This window comes from Zootoca vivipara, chromosome 5 (assembly GCF_963506605.1).
Source record: "Zootoca vivipara chromosome 5, rZooViv1.1, whole genome shotgun sequence".
In the NCBI taxonomy this organism is placed as follows: Eukaryota; Metazoa; Chordata; class Lepidosauria; order Squamata; family Lacertidae; genus Zootoca; species Zootoca vivipara.
This window is the reverse complement of record NC_083280.1, coordinates 54,662,498-54,679,477: the sequence shown is the minus strand read 5'-3', so window position 1 is coordinate 54,679,477 and position 16,980 is coordinate 54,662,498. Positions and strand designations below refer to the sequence as shown.

General features: G+C 40.4%; 1 protein-coding gene across 10 annotated transcripts in view; it reads left to right on the top strand.

Moving 5' to 3' along the window:
* The window catches only part of FGFR2 (fibroblast growth factor receptor 2), a 141,599-nt gene extending 137,440 nt beyond the window's left edge, over positions 1 to 4,159 (top strand). For all 10 annotated transcript variants that reach the window (XM_060274788.1, XM_060274792.1, XM_035138088.2 and 7 more), the window contains one exon: positions 2,273 to 4,159. In XM_060274788.1, coding sequence (XP_060130771.1) covers positions 2,273 to 2,437 — 165 coding nt within the window. In that variant the 3' untranslated portion in view covers positions 2,438 to 4,159. The remainder of the gene's footprint in view (positions 1 to 2,272) is intronic.
* Positions 4,160 to 16,980: the final 12,821 nt, after the last annotated feature.

Genomic DNA, 16,980 nt, shown 5'->3' with positions numbered 1-16,980 from the left:
TCCTATTGTCTCTAAATAGACACGGAGATCACAGGGACCAGACATGAAAGAGTACTTACAAGATATGGAAGTAACATCAGATCAAAAGTGTACTATGAACTTTTTTTGCTGTGTGCCATGCTCCTGTTTATTTTACATTGAATTCATCATCACTGTCTTAATAGGAAAACATTCACTGTTGATTTTTTTTTAAAAAGAAAAATCACGTAATTTGTTAAAACACACACAACCCAGCTTTTAAAAATTGATTTTTCACATCTTAGAATCGTAACTTGTGGTTTAGCAAATGAAGAGATTGGTATTTAAATGAATACAGCTGTGCTGCAGAAGTTGAAAGAGAAGCAGCATTTCAAGGAGAAAAATAACTTTATTCTCCTGCCAAAACTGTTTCTAGAACTTCTATAGCCCTGGCTTCAGATTCAGCTGACACTATTGCTCTTTTTCTCCTCTTCCTCTTCTTTTTAAAGATTTATTTTCATTAAACATTTACAAATAAAATGACACAGAAATGTAGCTGTTATAAGACCGTACAAAGCGAATTGCAGTACAGTAGCAAGGAAAGTATCCACCAATGTAACATTGTGAGCACTCTGCTCCCATGGACTTGGAAATTCATCTTAAGGCAAGGATCCTGTGCCTTAGAACAGGCATCCCCCAACTGTGGCCCTCCAGATGTTTTGGCCTACAACTTCCATGATCCCTAGCTAACAGGACCAGTGGTCGGGGATGATGAGAATTGTAGTCCAAAACATCTGGAGGGCCAAAGTTTGGGGATGCCTGCCTTGGAATGATCCTATGCCCCACTTTCAAAGGGCCTTTCCATATACCGGTAGGAGCTGGATAGACTGGGGGATACAAAGTATGCTTTTCCTTATATATATGAAAGGGAAATAGAAAAACCAAACTTTCTCAAACCTATCCCTTTTTGACACACCCCTGATGGTCTTCCTCTTCTGGGTAAGAAAATCCAGATGGCTATGTCACAGACTTAATTAATCCAGGTCTCCATTGGTGGCTCTGGTTCAGCTTCCCGTGACAAGACAGAGTTGGTCACTCTACCATCAACAAGAAGAATCCTAGGTCCCTGTGCTTAATCACTGGGTTTTATTTGCCCCCCCCTAGCTATGAATAGGAGACAAGCGACTAGGAAGGTTATCTGTGATAGACTCATTGAATGAAAGTGCCACGCTCCCTCTGATTTCATTGGGGCTTGCTCAAAATCATTGCTAAGTTTATTGAGTTCCACAAATGCTGGTGGAAGCAACTACAGTGAGCAAAAATATATAATTAGAGCCCCGTACTGCAGTGACTTGGGTATTACTTGCTTGAGCACATGTAAATTGAAATATGATATTATAAAATACAAAATAGCCAGCTTAACCAAATGGATATTGGAAAGAAAGGATCGTTCTCTCTGCAAATTGTTTCCATGTGCTGGAAAAAAATAGTTCTGTGTAGGGTGAAATTTTGTTTTTATCATCATAAGCAAAATGTTTGCTTTTGATGTGGCTACAGTATATGTCTCAACTGGTGTGGTTAAAGTTGATGTTGTTGGAACTGACACATCTGCCTCAGAATTCCCTTTTTTGTTGGTTTGGGTCCCCCGCTCTTTTTTCACACTCCTCTGGTGACTTCTAGATTTATGAGTAGCTCTTACCCCCCCCCCCCCCCGCCGTCTAAAGAGCTTAAGGCCTTCTTTCCCTACAGTGTTATCCTCACATCTACTCTATAAAGTCAAGTTAGCTGAGAAATGAAGCCGGCAGCCCAAAAGAAAGCATCGTGGCTGGGTAGGGATTGAACCAGAGTTTCTCCAGTCTTAGTTCTAACACTGGCCCTGTGTGCACATCATGAGTAAACCATAGTTTGTACCATGATTGTTCTTGCAAGGGCTCCTTCATGCTTGTATGCAGATGAAATGACCCACAATATATGGCTTTGCATTCCATCCAAACCCAAGTATCATGGTTTGTTTTGCTTCCAGCAAATCACAATCAGTAAGCCAAGAAAAACCCTTTGGGGTACAGAGCACCAGTGAGATCAGGAAAATGGCAGAGCCTTCTTATGCATGCTTACAGTAAGCTATTAACCATGGTTTACTGTGATATGTGAACTGGGTCAAGAAAGCTACTTTTGAATGCTGAATGGTGTCAGCCTGTTTTTCGTTTGTGTTTCTATACGAATGTGATATTATTTAAACACACACACACACACACACCACAAAAGTAAATGTGTACACTCCTAAAGTAAATACTTGTATGAATTGTTCTTACAGGAGTACCTAGATCTCAGTGGACCACTGGAACAATATTCCCCTAGCTACCAAGACACAAGGAGTTCCTGTTCTTCAGGTGATGACTCTGTTTTCTCTGCCGATCCGATGCCTTATGAACCTTGCCTCCCTAAGTACCAGCACATAAACGGCAGTGTCAAAACATGAAAAGAACCCTTATTTTATTCCTCAAAGGAGTAAGGAAGCAAGAATGTCTACCTACCATGTGAAAAAAGAGCCTTTCTTCAGACACACAGGATTTTTGTTTGTACATATGAATTGTAGGGACCAAAACAAAAGCAAAAAAATTGGCAAAAAGTGTTATGATCACACTGGGGGGAAAGTGTTGTACTTTGGAATGCCAAACAATTTTCAGAAGAAGAATTTTATGGGCCATATTTGGATGCCAGTTGACAGGTCTGGATGCCGCAACACACTTTCAACATTCAGTGGACCAGTTGGACTTGAGGCAAATGCTGGCTCAGCCTTCCTTGTTTATTTTGTAATATTTGGAGAAAATATATGTTGACACACACTTACAGAGCACAAATGCAGTATATAGGTGCTGGATGTATGTAAATATAATCAAATATGTATAAATATATATTATATATATTTACAATGAATTATTTTTTGTATTGATTTGAAAATGGATGTCTCACTTCACCAAGCAAAATTAGCCTTTTTTTTTTAAAGAAACAGCTACCTGTAATTGCTGTTCATACATAAAACTTTCCTTTTCTAAAAAAATATCACCACCTAAAGGTGAAAAATACTTTGCTTTCAGGGAAAATTGTTATCTCATTAATTTATTAATTAATTGGTAATGTACAAAACAATTAATCTTTTATAGGGTTGTGTTATTTTGTAATTTAAATGGCATTTCTATGCAGACAGCACAGAGAACTAGTAGATATATTGCTCAAACTTTACTAGTTGTCAGATCTTTTTTTTAAAAAAAGAGAGAAATATTTACGGTATATAACTAATTTTGGGAATTAAGGTTTTAATTAATTTGGGTTGTGTTTTTTTTAACAGTGACATGCTATACATGTCTACCCTTTGAGTTCAGCAGGTATAGGATTGCAGCCTAAAGTTACATGAGAGGTTATTGCTGTAACAAACCAAAACTCTCAGAAATAAAGAAGTGTCCTTTCATGAGAAAGTATTTTGCTCCCTGTATTGCCAGGTGTGTAGCTGTTTTGGTTGTTACACTTTATAACTCCTCAAGTGCAAAAAAAAGTTAGATGGCCATCCCTGTTCATTTTAATTAAATTGCTCAGTAGAACGACCCAAAATTCTGAGACTTATTTCATAGTCTACTGAAATAAGGACATATTCTAGCTTGTCTAAAATCCTACACCCTAAACCTCAATTCTTAGCTTTCTGTACATGCTTCAGATTAGCAACTATGTTTGCTGAACATCCAATACTGCTTTTGGATAGTTTGATCAATCATACGCTTTTGAGGCTCCTCTTGTACTACGAGAGAGCCGAGGTTGTCATCATGGCAATTACAGAAATCCATGTTGGAATCTGACCATCTTTCTGATGGGTTATTTTATTCTTGCTCCATTACAGCTTTCCAAACCATCCTGCTGTACCAGGTGTCAGCCCTGGTGCCTGGCCAAAAATATTACTGCATTTCTATAACTTGACTTTCAGAATTTAAAGCATTATGTTTTCACATTCAAATCACCTTTCACTCTGGTGTAGCCATGCAATATGAATGCAATCCATACCGACTTTACATGTTTAAAAAAAAATGGGGGAGGGGAGGGAGTAAAAAGTATTAAAAATCTGTTAATTTTTGTACTGACAATAAAAATCTTTCTACGGATATTAATGTTAACATTACAAAATAAATGTCATGCATCTTATTTTTTTAAATCATTTGTGTCTTACAAAATGGCTTCGGGTTTTCTACGATAATATAGTCAGAAATGGAATAAACACCCTATTAGTTTGTGTTAGTTATCATTAGCTCACATTCAGCACAATCCATTACATGTCCTTTCCAGACCATTCCCAATTTATTTCAGTAGTTGGAAAAGGGCAACCAAGTATAGTTAATAATAATGCTAGTAGTAAGTAAAAAGACAAGCAAAGTTTGCCCCCATACAAAAACTCCAAACTGCAAAAGATGATAAAGCAGCATTGTACCAATGACCCTACAATGGAGTATTTTACAGTGGGCTTTAGGAATTCTAATTTTTTTTTGTTCTCTCAGGAACAGAAAAGGTCATGAAGGGGTCATGAAAGGGCTAGAAGAGTGTTAAGTGCAGCACAAACTCCTTCACATGCCCCATTTTTAGAGAATTCAATGGCATAATCTGTTCAAACAAGAAAAAGTGGGAATTTATGGAAAAATCCATCCTGCCAAGAACCACGTTTCAAAGAGGGTTGTGGCCATGATACAATATTTCGTCTAGACCAGGCATCCCCAAACTGCGGCCCTCCAGATGTTTTGGCCTACAACTCCCATGATCCCTAGCTAACAGGACCAGTGGTCAGGGAAGATGGGAATTGTAGTCCAAAACATCTGGAGGGCCGAAGTTTGGGGATGCCTGGTCTAGACATTTCTCTCTGGCACAGTTTATTTTTATGTTTTTTTAATTTTTTAAAAGTCTCTATTCAGTAGAATATAGTGCTCCCTTCTGCCCCAAATTCTGTTGCCACAGAGATGTACAAACTTGAAACTAAATACTGAACTATGGATGCTTAGAAAAACAATAGCATCAATGTTACAATTCTACGTCCCAGAGTCAGTGTGCTCAAGGAAACTTCAAACATTTGCTATAGAGTCATCTTATGTTGGGAATCAATATGGCATGTTGCCTTTAAGCCAAATATGAAGCTTCACACAAAAGGTTTGCCACTGGGATCTATAACATAAAAATTTCCTCTCTCCCTTTCATTAATTCATGTGTGTGCATGCTTGCACAGAGTGTTAAAGCCTTCAAAGTTACTAGTAGCATTTATTTTGATGCTAACTTATAGGCAGATAGTATCCAAGTTCAAGGTACCCATTGAACTTCATGACTGACAGATTCAAATTTTTGCTTGCCATCAAATTTGCTTGGTAACTAGGTTGGTCACCGTTGGTCTAACCTACCTCTCTTGGTTGTTGTGAAGATAGAGAACTTGACATGTACACAGCATTGAATTCACTGGAGTAAGTGCAACATAAACATTTAAATGCACTTTATGAGTTATTCTATGAATCACTTAATGTAATTGACAACTGAATAGTATTTTATTTTCAACATGAATGGCTATAGCCGCAATGGTTGTAAAATCAGAAAAACAAAACAAGATTTTATTTGCAAATTAGATTTAGTTTTTTAAAAAAATAAATTAATTAACAAGATGTCCTTCCAGCATCTTAGAATACATTGTTTTTGGAGGGCTTTAGCAACAAGATCAGAGGCTTTTGAGCTATGTCTAATCTGACTTCTGACAAGTTGATGCAGACTGCTCCCATACATAACTTAGAAATAAGTTCCAGTAAATTCAGTGGGACTAACTCCTTCATAAGTGGGCATAGGACTCTAGCTTTTAAAAGTCACAGTAGTTAGTTTTGTTTTGAGTGTTAGCTGTGATAACCTTTTGCCTATCACTCACAACCACACCAAGGGATGGTGAAATAATACATTCCAGGCCTCCTTAAAAGTCAATAAACTTAGTTCTCACCCACACATGCTCTCATACAATACTTTGTATCCCAGATATGAAGCTCTCAAACACTTGACTGATTAAAATAGCCCTGCCTAAGGATGCAAAAGAACAACTTTTGCATCATTTAACGGAGTTTGCAGTGTGTGCTTGGAAGAGTTTGTTCTGAAAGTGATGCACCAAATAAATTTTGGGCCAAATCATTCTGAAATGGGCCAAGAAATTGCACCTCGATGGAAGACATTTGTTTTAGGATCATTACATATTTTCCCCCATAGTGGGATCAGATAGCATTTTATTATTTATAGCCTGCTAGCTTCACCAAATGGTCCCAGGGTATTGCGGAAAGAGAGCTATGGGTTCAAGATTCAATGCCATCTGGACATCCTGCCATTTAAACATGAAGGGAAAGGATAGTAGAAGTCTTGCCAGTTACAACTGAGAGCAAAGCCAGAGAAGACCATTTGAGAGGGAGCGAATTCAGTGCGATAGTGGCTTATTGTTGTTTCAGCATTTGTCGGGACATGAGGAAGGAGCAGGGCAAGCATTTTGAAACAATGAGATTTGAAATTCTCTTCAAACTTTCACCATAGATGGGTTCTTGCAATGGTCCATGGCATTGCAATGCCTACAGCAGAAAATTTAAATCATACCCCTCCCAGCATGATGGTAAAAAATATAATGTGTCATTGAAAATTTGATGATAAATTTAATGATTAATTAAATTTAATGATAGATTAAATTAAAATTATGGAGAAAGTGGTAGAGAGTTTTTCTCATAACAGCAGAACTGGACATCCAGTGAAACTAAGGTACTTCAAACGCCACATAAACTATGGAAATTGTTCCAACAGGAAGCCATGATGATCACCAATTTATATGATTTTTAAAGCAGATTGGAGAAATTCATGGAGGTCAAGGCTATTAATGGGTACTAGCCCTGGTGGCTATGCTCTGCCTCAATGGTCACAGGCAGTAATGCTTATGAATGCCAGTTGCGGGAAACCACAGTGCAGAAGAACACCTGTGCTCAGTTCCTCTTTGTGGGTTTCCCACAGGCAACTGGTTAACAACAGAACAGGACGCTGGTCTCAATTGGCCATTGGCCTAATCCAGCAGACTCCTTTTTTATTATATCTCAAAATAGGTGCTTGTGGCAAGTCACATTCTCCTTCCTAATGTTAGAGTTAACCCCAACCTAATCTTCCCATTCAGAATTGGTCTACTACACTTCATTTTTAATTATTGGGGGTGATTTTTGTTCTTAAAGTGGGCAAGAGATTTGATCAAACTACACACATATGGCTCACATAGTTTATAAATAATCTTCAAAACATACTTGGCATCAAGTAGTATGGGAAACAGCCCTATTAGAAAAACTAACCAATAAATTGAAATTGACAAAATTGAAATTGACATGGGACAAATAGAAGACAACTTCACCTCGGTATGGTTCCCCTTCATCACATATATGCACAGCCCAACAAGACAACAAGAAGACTCTGCCAACAACATACGAATCAATCTGGCTAACCTGATCCAAACACACACACCCCACTCACACACAAAAACAAATCTCATTACAGCCAACCAAAGACAAGAAAGACAACCAACCACACCCTAGGCCACCCCCAACCTCTCCCACCACCAAAGAAATACAACAAGTGAATAGTAAGGGAACCCACACAAGTGATGCTGACACAATACCCCACACATACATTAAGCAGAAGAGTAGAAACTTTGCCACCCGACCCCCTCCCCCTCTTTTCTTCCTAACCTAACACTGTATGCAACACTAATGTCTCTCAACAAATGAAACTGATCTGTAGAAAATGCAACTTGAAACTTAGAAAAAAAGACAATGCTCATATTTTTGTAAACTAAGAAATCACACACACACACACACTTGGCTATCAGGTCTTGAATGGATTTCTGTACCAATCGCAACATATTCTTTCTTATTTATGGCTAAGAATCTGTCACTGCCTAGAAGCTATAGAGCAGGGGTCAGCAAACTTTTTCAGCAGGGGGCCGGTCCACTGTCCCTCAGACCTTGGGGGGGGGGCGGACTATATTTTGAAAAAAAAAAAGAACGAATTCCTATGCCCCACAAATAACCCAGAGATGCATTTTAAATAAAAGGACAAATTCTGCTCATGTAAAAACACCAGGCAGGCCCCACAAATAACCCAGAGATGCATTTTAAATAAAAGGACACATTCTACTCATGTAAAAACATGCTGATTCCCGGACCATCCAAGGGCTGGATTTAGGAGGTGATTGGGCCACATCCGGCCCCCGGGCCTTAGTTTGGGGACCCCTGCTATAGAGGCATGAATGAAGAGTGGATCTTCCTGGTCAGTGTCTCCTTTAACAGGAGAACGAGGGGGATGAAATAAGCCAGGGGTTAAGTTTTTTGCCAGGTGCCTACGCTTTAACCATAATTTGTTAGCTATTGTTGACATAGCTATGGTTAATGTTAACCATGACTTTGTGTGTATTTTGTGCAAACCAGTACACTGAATGCTGCTCATGACTTTCTGCAGTATATGAAGGAAGAGAAATGCAGTATGTTTGCTATCTACTATATCTGCTCTCAGGGCCCTTCCTCCTTCCAAACCTGCTGGCCCCAAGAGTCTCCTTGCCCTAGCACAAAGCATCAGTCGTTTGAACACATGTGTCCTCAAAGGCTTCCATATCTTCAAGATTTCTTTGTAACTCTAACTGCACACAGCCGTGGCCCCCATTAATCACCCTGTTCTCCATGACAATCAGTAGATTTACGGTATAGCATTTATGAAACACAGAATGCAATTAAGTGCCCTCAGTCAGCTTGGCTATAGTTTCCAGATCCTCTTGAATCCATTTCAAACTTCAGGGTGGTTTGGTCAAAGTGGGGCTACACAGGAGATGAGCTTTGCAAAGGGCTTTAACTTTCAGCTATTCCAGATGCAAAGCAGAGATTGATTCAAGATAATGAGGCTCATGCTTAAGAGTCACTGTGGAGTTTCTCGCATGTATCATTCTGTTTCCGTGGGTATGGAGAACTGCGAAATGACACAGAGCAAGATCTCCAGCTCTGCAGCAATGGGAGTGGATTTGATGCCGCCTCTTCAGTTTGAATGAAGCAGCTATTAATACAATATTCTGTCTTGGAAGAAGGCAGATTTCTGTTCATTCAGGCCAAGAAAGTGATATTTCGCAAGTTCTGCAAAGCCACATGGCTACATAAGTAAACAATTTTGTGCACCCTCTTTTTAGAAAGACACGTCTTTTGTTATTTTGATTGCAACAGCATTTCCCTCTTTCCCTCCATGGAAATGTATGTGTTTATATATGTGTGTGCCTGTGTTAGGCAAAAGGAATAGATAACTGCTTTGTCTGACATCTGAAGCAACACAGGGATATGCAACATCTGGCTACAGAAGGAATTGATATTGGCTGAGGGACTCCTGGTAATATTGCAAGACTCCTCCCCCCCCCTTCAACTATCACCATTTTTGGAAAAGCAAGTTCAGAAAGAATACAAAATAATAACAGAATTCCAAAACTTGTGAGGTTTTTTCGTGGGAGTATTCAACTAAGGCTTGTTCAGAGTAAACCCACTGAAATAAATGGATGGGACTAAGTTAGGTCCGTTATTTTAAGTAAGTCTACTTTGAGTAAAACTTAGTTGAATTCAGTCACCCACCTCCCACTGCAGTGTCTCTACCAAATGGTTTCTTAGTGTGATTCCTCCTCCTCTTAGAGAGCTAGGCATGTGCAGCCCCAGCTGCTGAATCAGACCAAGGATTCATGCACACACTACCTGTTTGCACATCCATGATTTTAGCTAGGAACACATAGAGAGCAGAAACCTGAGGTCGGTGCTCATCAACCTTTTTTTCTTAAAAAAAAAAAGAAACCACACAAAAATCCTAGCACACAAATCCCACAGCCCCCTTCAAACCTGGCTCCCCTAATTATTTTGCTTGGATTTCCAAAAGGATTGAAACATGACTTTTAACAAGTTTTACAACAAAAGCAAAGCAATGGTCATTTAAAAAGAAATTTTCAGATTTTCAAAAAAATAGCATGAAATTTTAAATTAGGATTCAGCTTTAATTATTATTAATGCAAGCTTTGATGCTGCATGCTTGCCATAGGCTTTTGGATTCTGGGCACATCCTAGTTCCCTTTCAACATCCAGTCTGTTGGGCTTCTTTGATTTAATTGCCATAGGAACATAGAAACCAGCTTTGGGGGAAATTAGAATAATGAGGTGCAGGCCCTGGCTTCCTGTTTTGGGGTACACAGGGAGAAACTTCAACCATAACATTTCAGAAGTGAATTTTTCAAAATCATCTTTGGCATGTTGATTCAAACATCATTTTCAAAACCTCTTGGAGAACTGAATACCAGTGATTAAAAGGGTTCCTTGTAAGCTTCCAAGCTAATGGACATGAGATAATTTCAAACTACTGTTCATCCATACAGATCACTTAATAAGTTGTGTACAGTCTTGTCACCTTCTGTACATAACATTTCACACTACTATAGTTAAATATTGTCTGTTATGTACTTATATTGTACATCTTTTTGGGAACACAAGGTCTTTATACACCCCCCCTGGTTGAGAAACACAACCCTAGTGTCCTGAACCCCTGGCCTACCTGGTAGCAAGTCAGCATGTCAAGTCCAAAGGCCAGGAAAAATAGTCTAGGGTCGATCCAAGTAGCCAAGTCCAAAGTCCAGCAGTCAGCATACAGTCCAGAGTCAACCCCAAAGCACAGTCCCTTAGAGCTCCAGGAGCATCCAAGCCAAGGCTCTGCTCTGCTACTCTCCATGCTGATTGCAGCAACTGTGCTTGATGAGGCAGGTGACCCTCACCTGCTCCAAGCCCACTCCAGCTAAGGAATCACACATCTCCTCCCAGAGCTAGCGAGCCCCACCTGGCCAGCTAGGGAACTGGGCTGTGGGCCCTTGCCTGCCTCTGCCTCCTAGACTCCTAGTGCATTCCTCCTGCTGCTCCCTAAGCCTCAGAGCCTGCCATGTTTGGGGAGACTGGGGCCCCTCTGGCTCTGGTGGTGGGTCCTGCTGGCTGCTCTGGTTCCTGAGCACTGGCCCCCATCTCCTCGCCATCCTCCGTCACCCTGCGAGCACTACGTGAATCAGGACAAAAACTTTATTTCCTTACTGAAGTGAAAGTCACAAGAAGCTGCGCCTGAAAGAGAACATTTTCTTCTTCTTCCTTCTTTTTGCCAGTTGGTCTGCAAAGTGCACTGTTTTTGTCATATCTGACCCTTAGACATTACCAGATTGAGCACTGTTCATATAACATCACTGCAGTACAGTATATTTACAGATGGAGTGACAGCGCACCCTTCTTTCCTGGATGCACAGAGCCTCACTCTGCTTGGCTAGGATGAGAAAAGGGTTCTAATCTGTGGGGGATTGTCATCATGCGCTCATATTCCACATGAGCATTTGGTTACAGTAACTTTTTGTGTGTGTGTGGTTTAGTCTCAGACAAAAGCTGCGCATTGACCTTCTTAATTGCTCATCCACCCCAATGAAAACACAGCTCTAGCAGCTGCTTGGCTGAGGGCTGGGATTGAAGCAGGTGTGCCAATTATGGCTTAAGTGTAGCACAAATGGTAGTTGAGGTAGCACAAGGGGCTGGGCAGACAAGACTGTGTGTTATCCCCTCCTCCACTCCCCAGTTACAGACATGAGGCAGGATTGGCAGGAAAAGGGCCTGGTTTGTTTCTAAATCCGTGGCATGTTAAGAATTCAAATGTGAAGGCATTTGAAAGGTCTGGGAATTGGTACAGTCGTCGTCACGTGGAAAAGCATGGAGTGAGGAACCAATTGCAGCCCAAGGGCCAGATTCAAACCTGGCCAGGTCTCTGATGGTAGGCAGGGGCAGAGGTAAAAAAAAAGGGGTGGGCTAAAGTGGGCATGGCCAAAGCAAAAAGAAGCGACAAGAAGCTGCTAAGCAAGTTAGGGGTTAAAAAAATATGCATCTTATGTACTTTACATAATTCAATGCATTCCATGTCTTGGGGAAATTGTATATGAAATATGTAAAATGTGTTTGCAAAATGTGTAAGGTATGTAAAATTGTAAGTCTGCCCTTGGGAATGCCACAGAAAATATCAGGGCAGATCGAAATGGTTTATAAGTGGTGTCAAATGATACTACATGATTAGTGAATGGGTGAAGTTTGCCAGTAACAGCCCCTTGGGCCATATTAGGAGCATGAGCTGAAGGTTCCTCACTGCTACTTTATGTGGTCAGGTGATCAGCTTTTTCATTGGCCCAGTCACTCATTGGTCAGGAGGGAAGGCCATCTCTTTGCCTAAGCCCCCATGGCATTTCTGCTGGTTTGATAGGGAATCTGCCTCTATTTGGCCCGATTCTAAGTCATGTAGGAGGTTGGCTTTGCTGCTTAAACTGCTTCCCAGTTGGATGGAAGGGATGATTGACAAACCAGCTTGCAGGCTCTCCAAGTGTCCCTATTTTCCAGGGACAGTCCCAAATTTACAGAAGCCATCCCAGTTTCTGATTTGATCTTGGAATGTCCCATTTTTCTGTAGAACATCCCTATTTTCATCAGAAAAATATTGGAGGGTATGGAGTTATGTGATGTCCGAGCCAAGTACGTAAGACAGTAATTTTGGAAGACAGTTGAGGGCAGCCCTGTATAGGGAAGTGTCTTTTTAAAATGTTTAATGTTTCATTATGTTTTTATATATGTTGGAAGCTGCCCAAAGTGGCTGGGGCAACCTAGTCAGAGGGGCGGGGTATAAATAATAAAATTACTACTACTACTACTATTGAGTACCACATCCCTATTTTCATCAGAGAAATGTTGGAGGGTATGAGTTTGAAGTACCTCACTCTCCATTCACAGGAGTAAGAATTGTCCTGAGTCCTTGGGACACAAAAAACACGCCTGGAACAACAACAACAACAACAACAACAACAACAACAACAAAATGTTTACATTCCTTTTACCCCAAACACTGTGGGTGGAACAAAGCATTGAAACCCTGAAAATGTATGTGTGGAAATTACTAACTTCATATGACCATGAAAACACAAACTTAAGGTTTTAAGGCTATGATTCTGGTTCAACTGGTTTTTATTTTAAATGCCTTGTTTGAAGCCACTAATGATCTCTTACAAGAAAGATGAAAGAAAGAGCCAGAACTAATGTCATATATAAGGCAGATGATTCCATATTAATTCATCACCCTTTCTTGAAGTGGCAAAGCGTTCTGCTCAAGAATGATATGGGCAATCCAAAAACTCTGTTTCATACTGTGCTTCAGATGTAATGTCAACAGGCTTCATGCCTGCTGTTAAGCCAAGAAACTTGGGGCCTTGGTGGCTGATTCATGTTCAAAATGTTTATAGTGGGAAGGGCTCTGAGGAGATTGCTTAAATTGATCCTGTGGCAAAATGAACAATGAAGCATATCTGTACATGCTGCAGATATTCCTAATGCCTATTCTGGATGGCACATTATTGACAATACGGGCAGAGCTGTAGTTTCAGTAGAATGGTGCACTTTAACATTTGTTGTCCCTAGGCATGACTTTTAACACCTAGCATTCCCGACAAGTAGTATAGATGCCAGCGTCACATGAAAAAATATTGGCTTATTTCTGTGGAAACACCATAAAATGCTTGTGTGCATTGATCCCAGAATTAAGATATGGGAATTCCAATATCAGAATCTGCCCGCTTTAAAAATGTTCACACACAACATCTACCGTGAACTAAGAAGTGTTTCCAAGTTGATGGCCAAGAATTTGAACACTTACTGTAATTTACCCCCACAGCATGTGATTCCTAGACCACCCTGTATATATGGTCCTTATTAGTACCAGGTTTTTCAGTGGTTGCAACCATGTCCAAATAAAACAATCTGGTATTGTGAAGATGTTTTCTATGCCAATTTCTATAGGCATTAAGTTCATTCACTTAATAGAAGTACGTACGAAGCACTCGAAGCACGAGGATTTGGACTCTGATTCCAGGGTCATCATTGCCAAAAGCTTTATTGTTGTTGTTGTTAAAATTTCTAGGGCAAGAAGCACATATTAGGTCTAATTTTGTTTCCTTCACTCTGCCACTGTCTTTTCAATTAAGAGCAGAGTGACTCTGGACTATTTCCCTGGCCTCCCTGCAATGCATACCGTATGTCCCATTGCTGGCCCTCCTGCCATCATAGCACACCGCCAGAACTTTCTGCCATCACACCATGGAGACTTCCAATTGCACACATCCCTCTGGTGGTAGACATCCCTCTCCATCAGGATGAGGGAGGTCTGCAGGATCCTATGACCTTTCAGCTGCCCTCCCAGGAAATCCAGGCGCTCTCCAGTGGTGGTCAGTTCAAACCTTTGTCTTTAAGCCTATGTATCTTTAACAAAACCTATACAGTGGTACCTCGACTTACGAATGACTCGACTTACGAAGGTTTCGAGTTACGAACGGAGCTCCGGCTGCCATTTTGGATGTGGCGTGAATAGGATATTTTCGGCTTACGAATGTTTAGATAGGATTTATTCGACTTACGGTTTATTTATTTTTGGCCAATGCATTCCTATGGGATTCAACTTCCGATTTTTTTCGATTTATGAATGTGCGTTTGGAACACATTAAATTCGTAAGTCGAGGGACCACTGTATTTTCTTGCCATCAGTCTTCACCATCTGCAACAGACTCAGTGTCACAACGATTACTCAGATAGTATAAAGGTAAAGGTAAAGGGACCCCTGACCATTAGGTCCAGTCGTGACCGACTCTGGGGTTGCGGCGCTCATCTCGCGTTATTGGCCGAGGGAGCTGGCGTATAGCTTCTGGGTCATGTGTATAGTATATTATTATTAGATTATTTGGGTATATATTAATGTAGAAGCATATTTTAGTCAACATTGTTCTTCTATATTGTGCCAGTGTATTATTATTATTATTATATTATTATTATTATTATTATTATTATTATTATTATTATTATTTCTGCAGTTGATATGACTATGATGGTCCAAATAGCAACAATAAACAAATCATTGATTACATGAAATACTTTGAGTGCATTATGCAAATACTACATATTACTGCTCCTATCATTTCTGGTATTAATGCCAACAAAATTGTTTGCCCAGAGTGTAACAACAGTTTATTTACAATTTATCATCGTAATTGGTGATTCTAAACTGCTTATATAATTATTTGCAAGCACAAAGAACAGCAGGGGAGATGGTATATTGCTATTATGCATCCCAAGAGTTAGAAATGGAGTATATTTGTCCGCACACACAACTACCACTGAAGGAATTGTTTTCACTTTTAACCAATGAGAGAGACAGTTTACCATTCCTAAGCCATCATATAAACTTACAGATAAAATGTTATTTTGGAGATGAAATAGCTGTTGTGAGACGGGGGAAAGCTGAGACCCCACATACAGTACGTTAGGTTCGCTTTCTCCACTGTTTTCATGAAACGAGAATCACATAGTTACGTCATTTGCACTTACATCCCTTGGGAATCTCGGGGATTTAAGTTTAGCTTACAAGTTTAATTGGTTATGTATAACTTTCCATGTTCCATGTTAATCATTTCTCTCAAATGGGTCTCATTTATCACGTTTGCAATGGTTTAAGCGGATGGGAGAGGGTCTCTAAGCACTTTTATCTCTCACGCTGCTGTGTGTCCAAATGAGATAAAGCAAAACATTTGCTAAGCTAACTTCTTTGCATCATTAAAATGGATCAGATTTGTTATATTGTCACACTGCTCCCTGTATTAGCCAAGGTAAGTATAGAATGATAGACTGCTGCGGATCAAATTCTTTTTCTTCATTTTGTTATTTTCAGACAGCAGATACAACACAGAATATAAACCATGGTGCCTACCCAGTGAAAGGGTTTATAATCTAATAACGACACACCTAACTGTATATAAAAGAAGAATTCTAGCGAAGTAGGACAATGGGAAAGGAGTACGACAAGGTTGTATATTGTCTCCCTGCTTATTTAACTTATATGCAGAATTCATCATGCAAAAGGCTGGACTAGATGAATCCCAAACCGGAATTAAGATTGCCGAAAGAAATATCAACAACCTCAGATATGCAGATGACACAACCTTGATGGCAGAAAGTGAGGAGGAATTAAAGAACCTTTTAATGAGGGTGAAAGAGGAGAGCGCAAAATATGGTCTGAAGCTCAACATCAAAAAACAAACAAACCAAGATCATGGCCACTGGTCCCATCACCTCCTGGCAAATAGAAGGGGAAGAAATGGAGGCAGTGAGAGATTTCACCTTCTTGGGCTCCTTGATCACTGCAGATGGTGACAGCAGTCACGAAATTAAAAGACGCCTGCTTCTTGGGAGAAAAGCAATGACAAACCTAGACAGCATCTTAAAAAGCAGAGACATCACCTTGCCGACAAAGGTCCGTATAGTTAAAGCTATGGTTTTCCCAGTAGTGATGTATGGAAGTGAGAGCTGGACCATAAAGAAGGCTGATCGCCAAAGAATTGATGCTTTTGAATTGTGGTGCTGGAGGAGACTCTTGAGAGTCCCATGGACTGCAAGAAGATCAAACCTATCCATTCTGAAGGAAATCAGCCCTGAGTGCTCCCTGGAAGGACAGATCCTGAAGCTGAGGCTCCAATACTTTGGCCACCTCATGAGAAGAGAAGAATCCTTGGAAAAGACCTTGATGTTGGGAAAGATGGAGGGCACTAGGAGAAGGGGACGACAGAGGACGAGATGGTTGGACAGTGTTCTCGAAGCTACGAACATGAGTTTGACCAAACTGCGGGAGGCAGTGGAAGACAGGAGTGCCTGGCGTGCTATGGTACATGGGGTCACGAAGAGTCGGACACAACTAAATGACTAAACAACAACAACAACAAAGCTGCCATTCGCTGAGCTGCTCAGATGCTAAAGCAGGGGCAAGAAGCAGAAGGGCCCAGGAATCTAGAACGCAAAGTGCTGAAAAGTCCACAGGCAAAAGGGAAGCAGAGACATT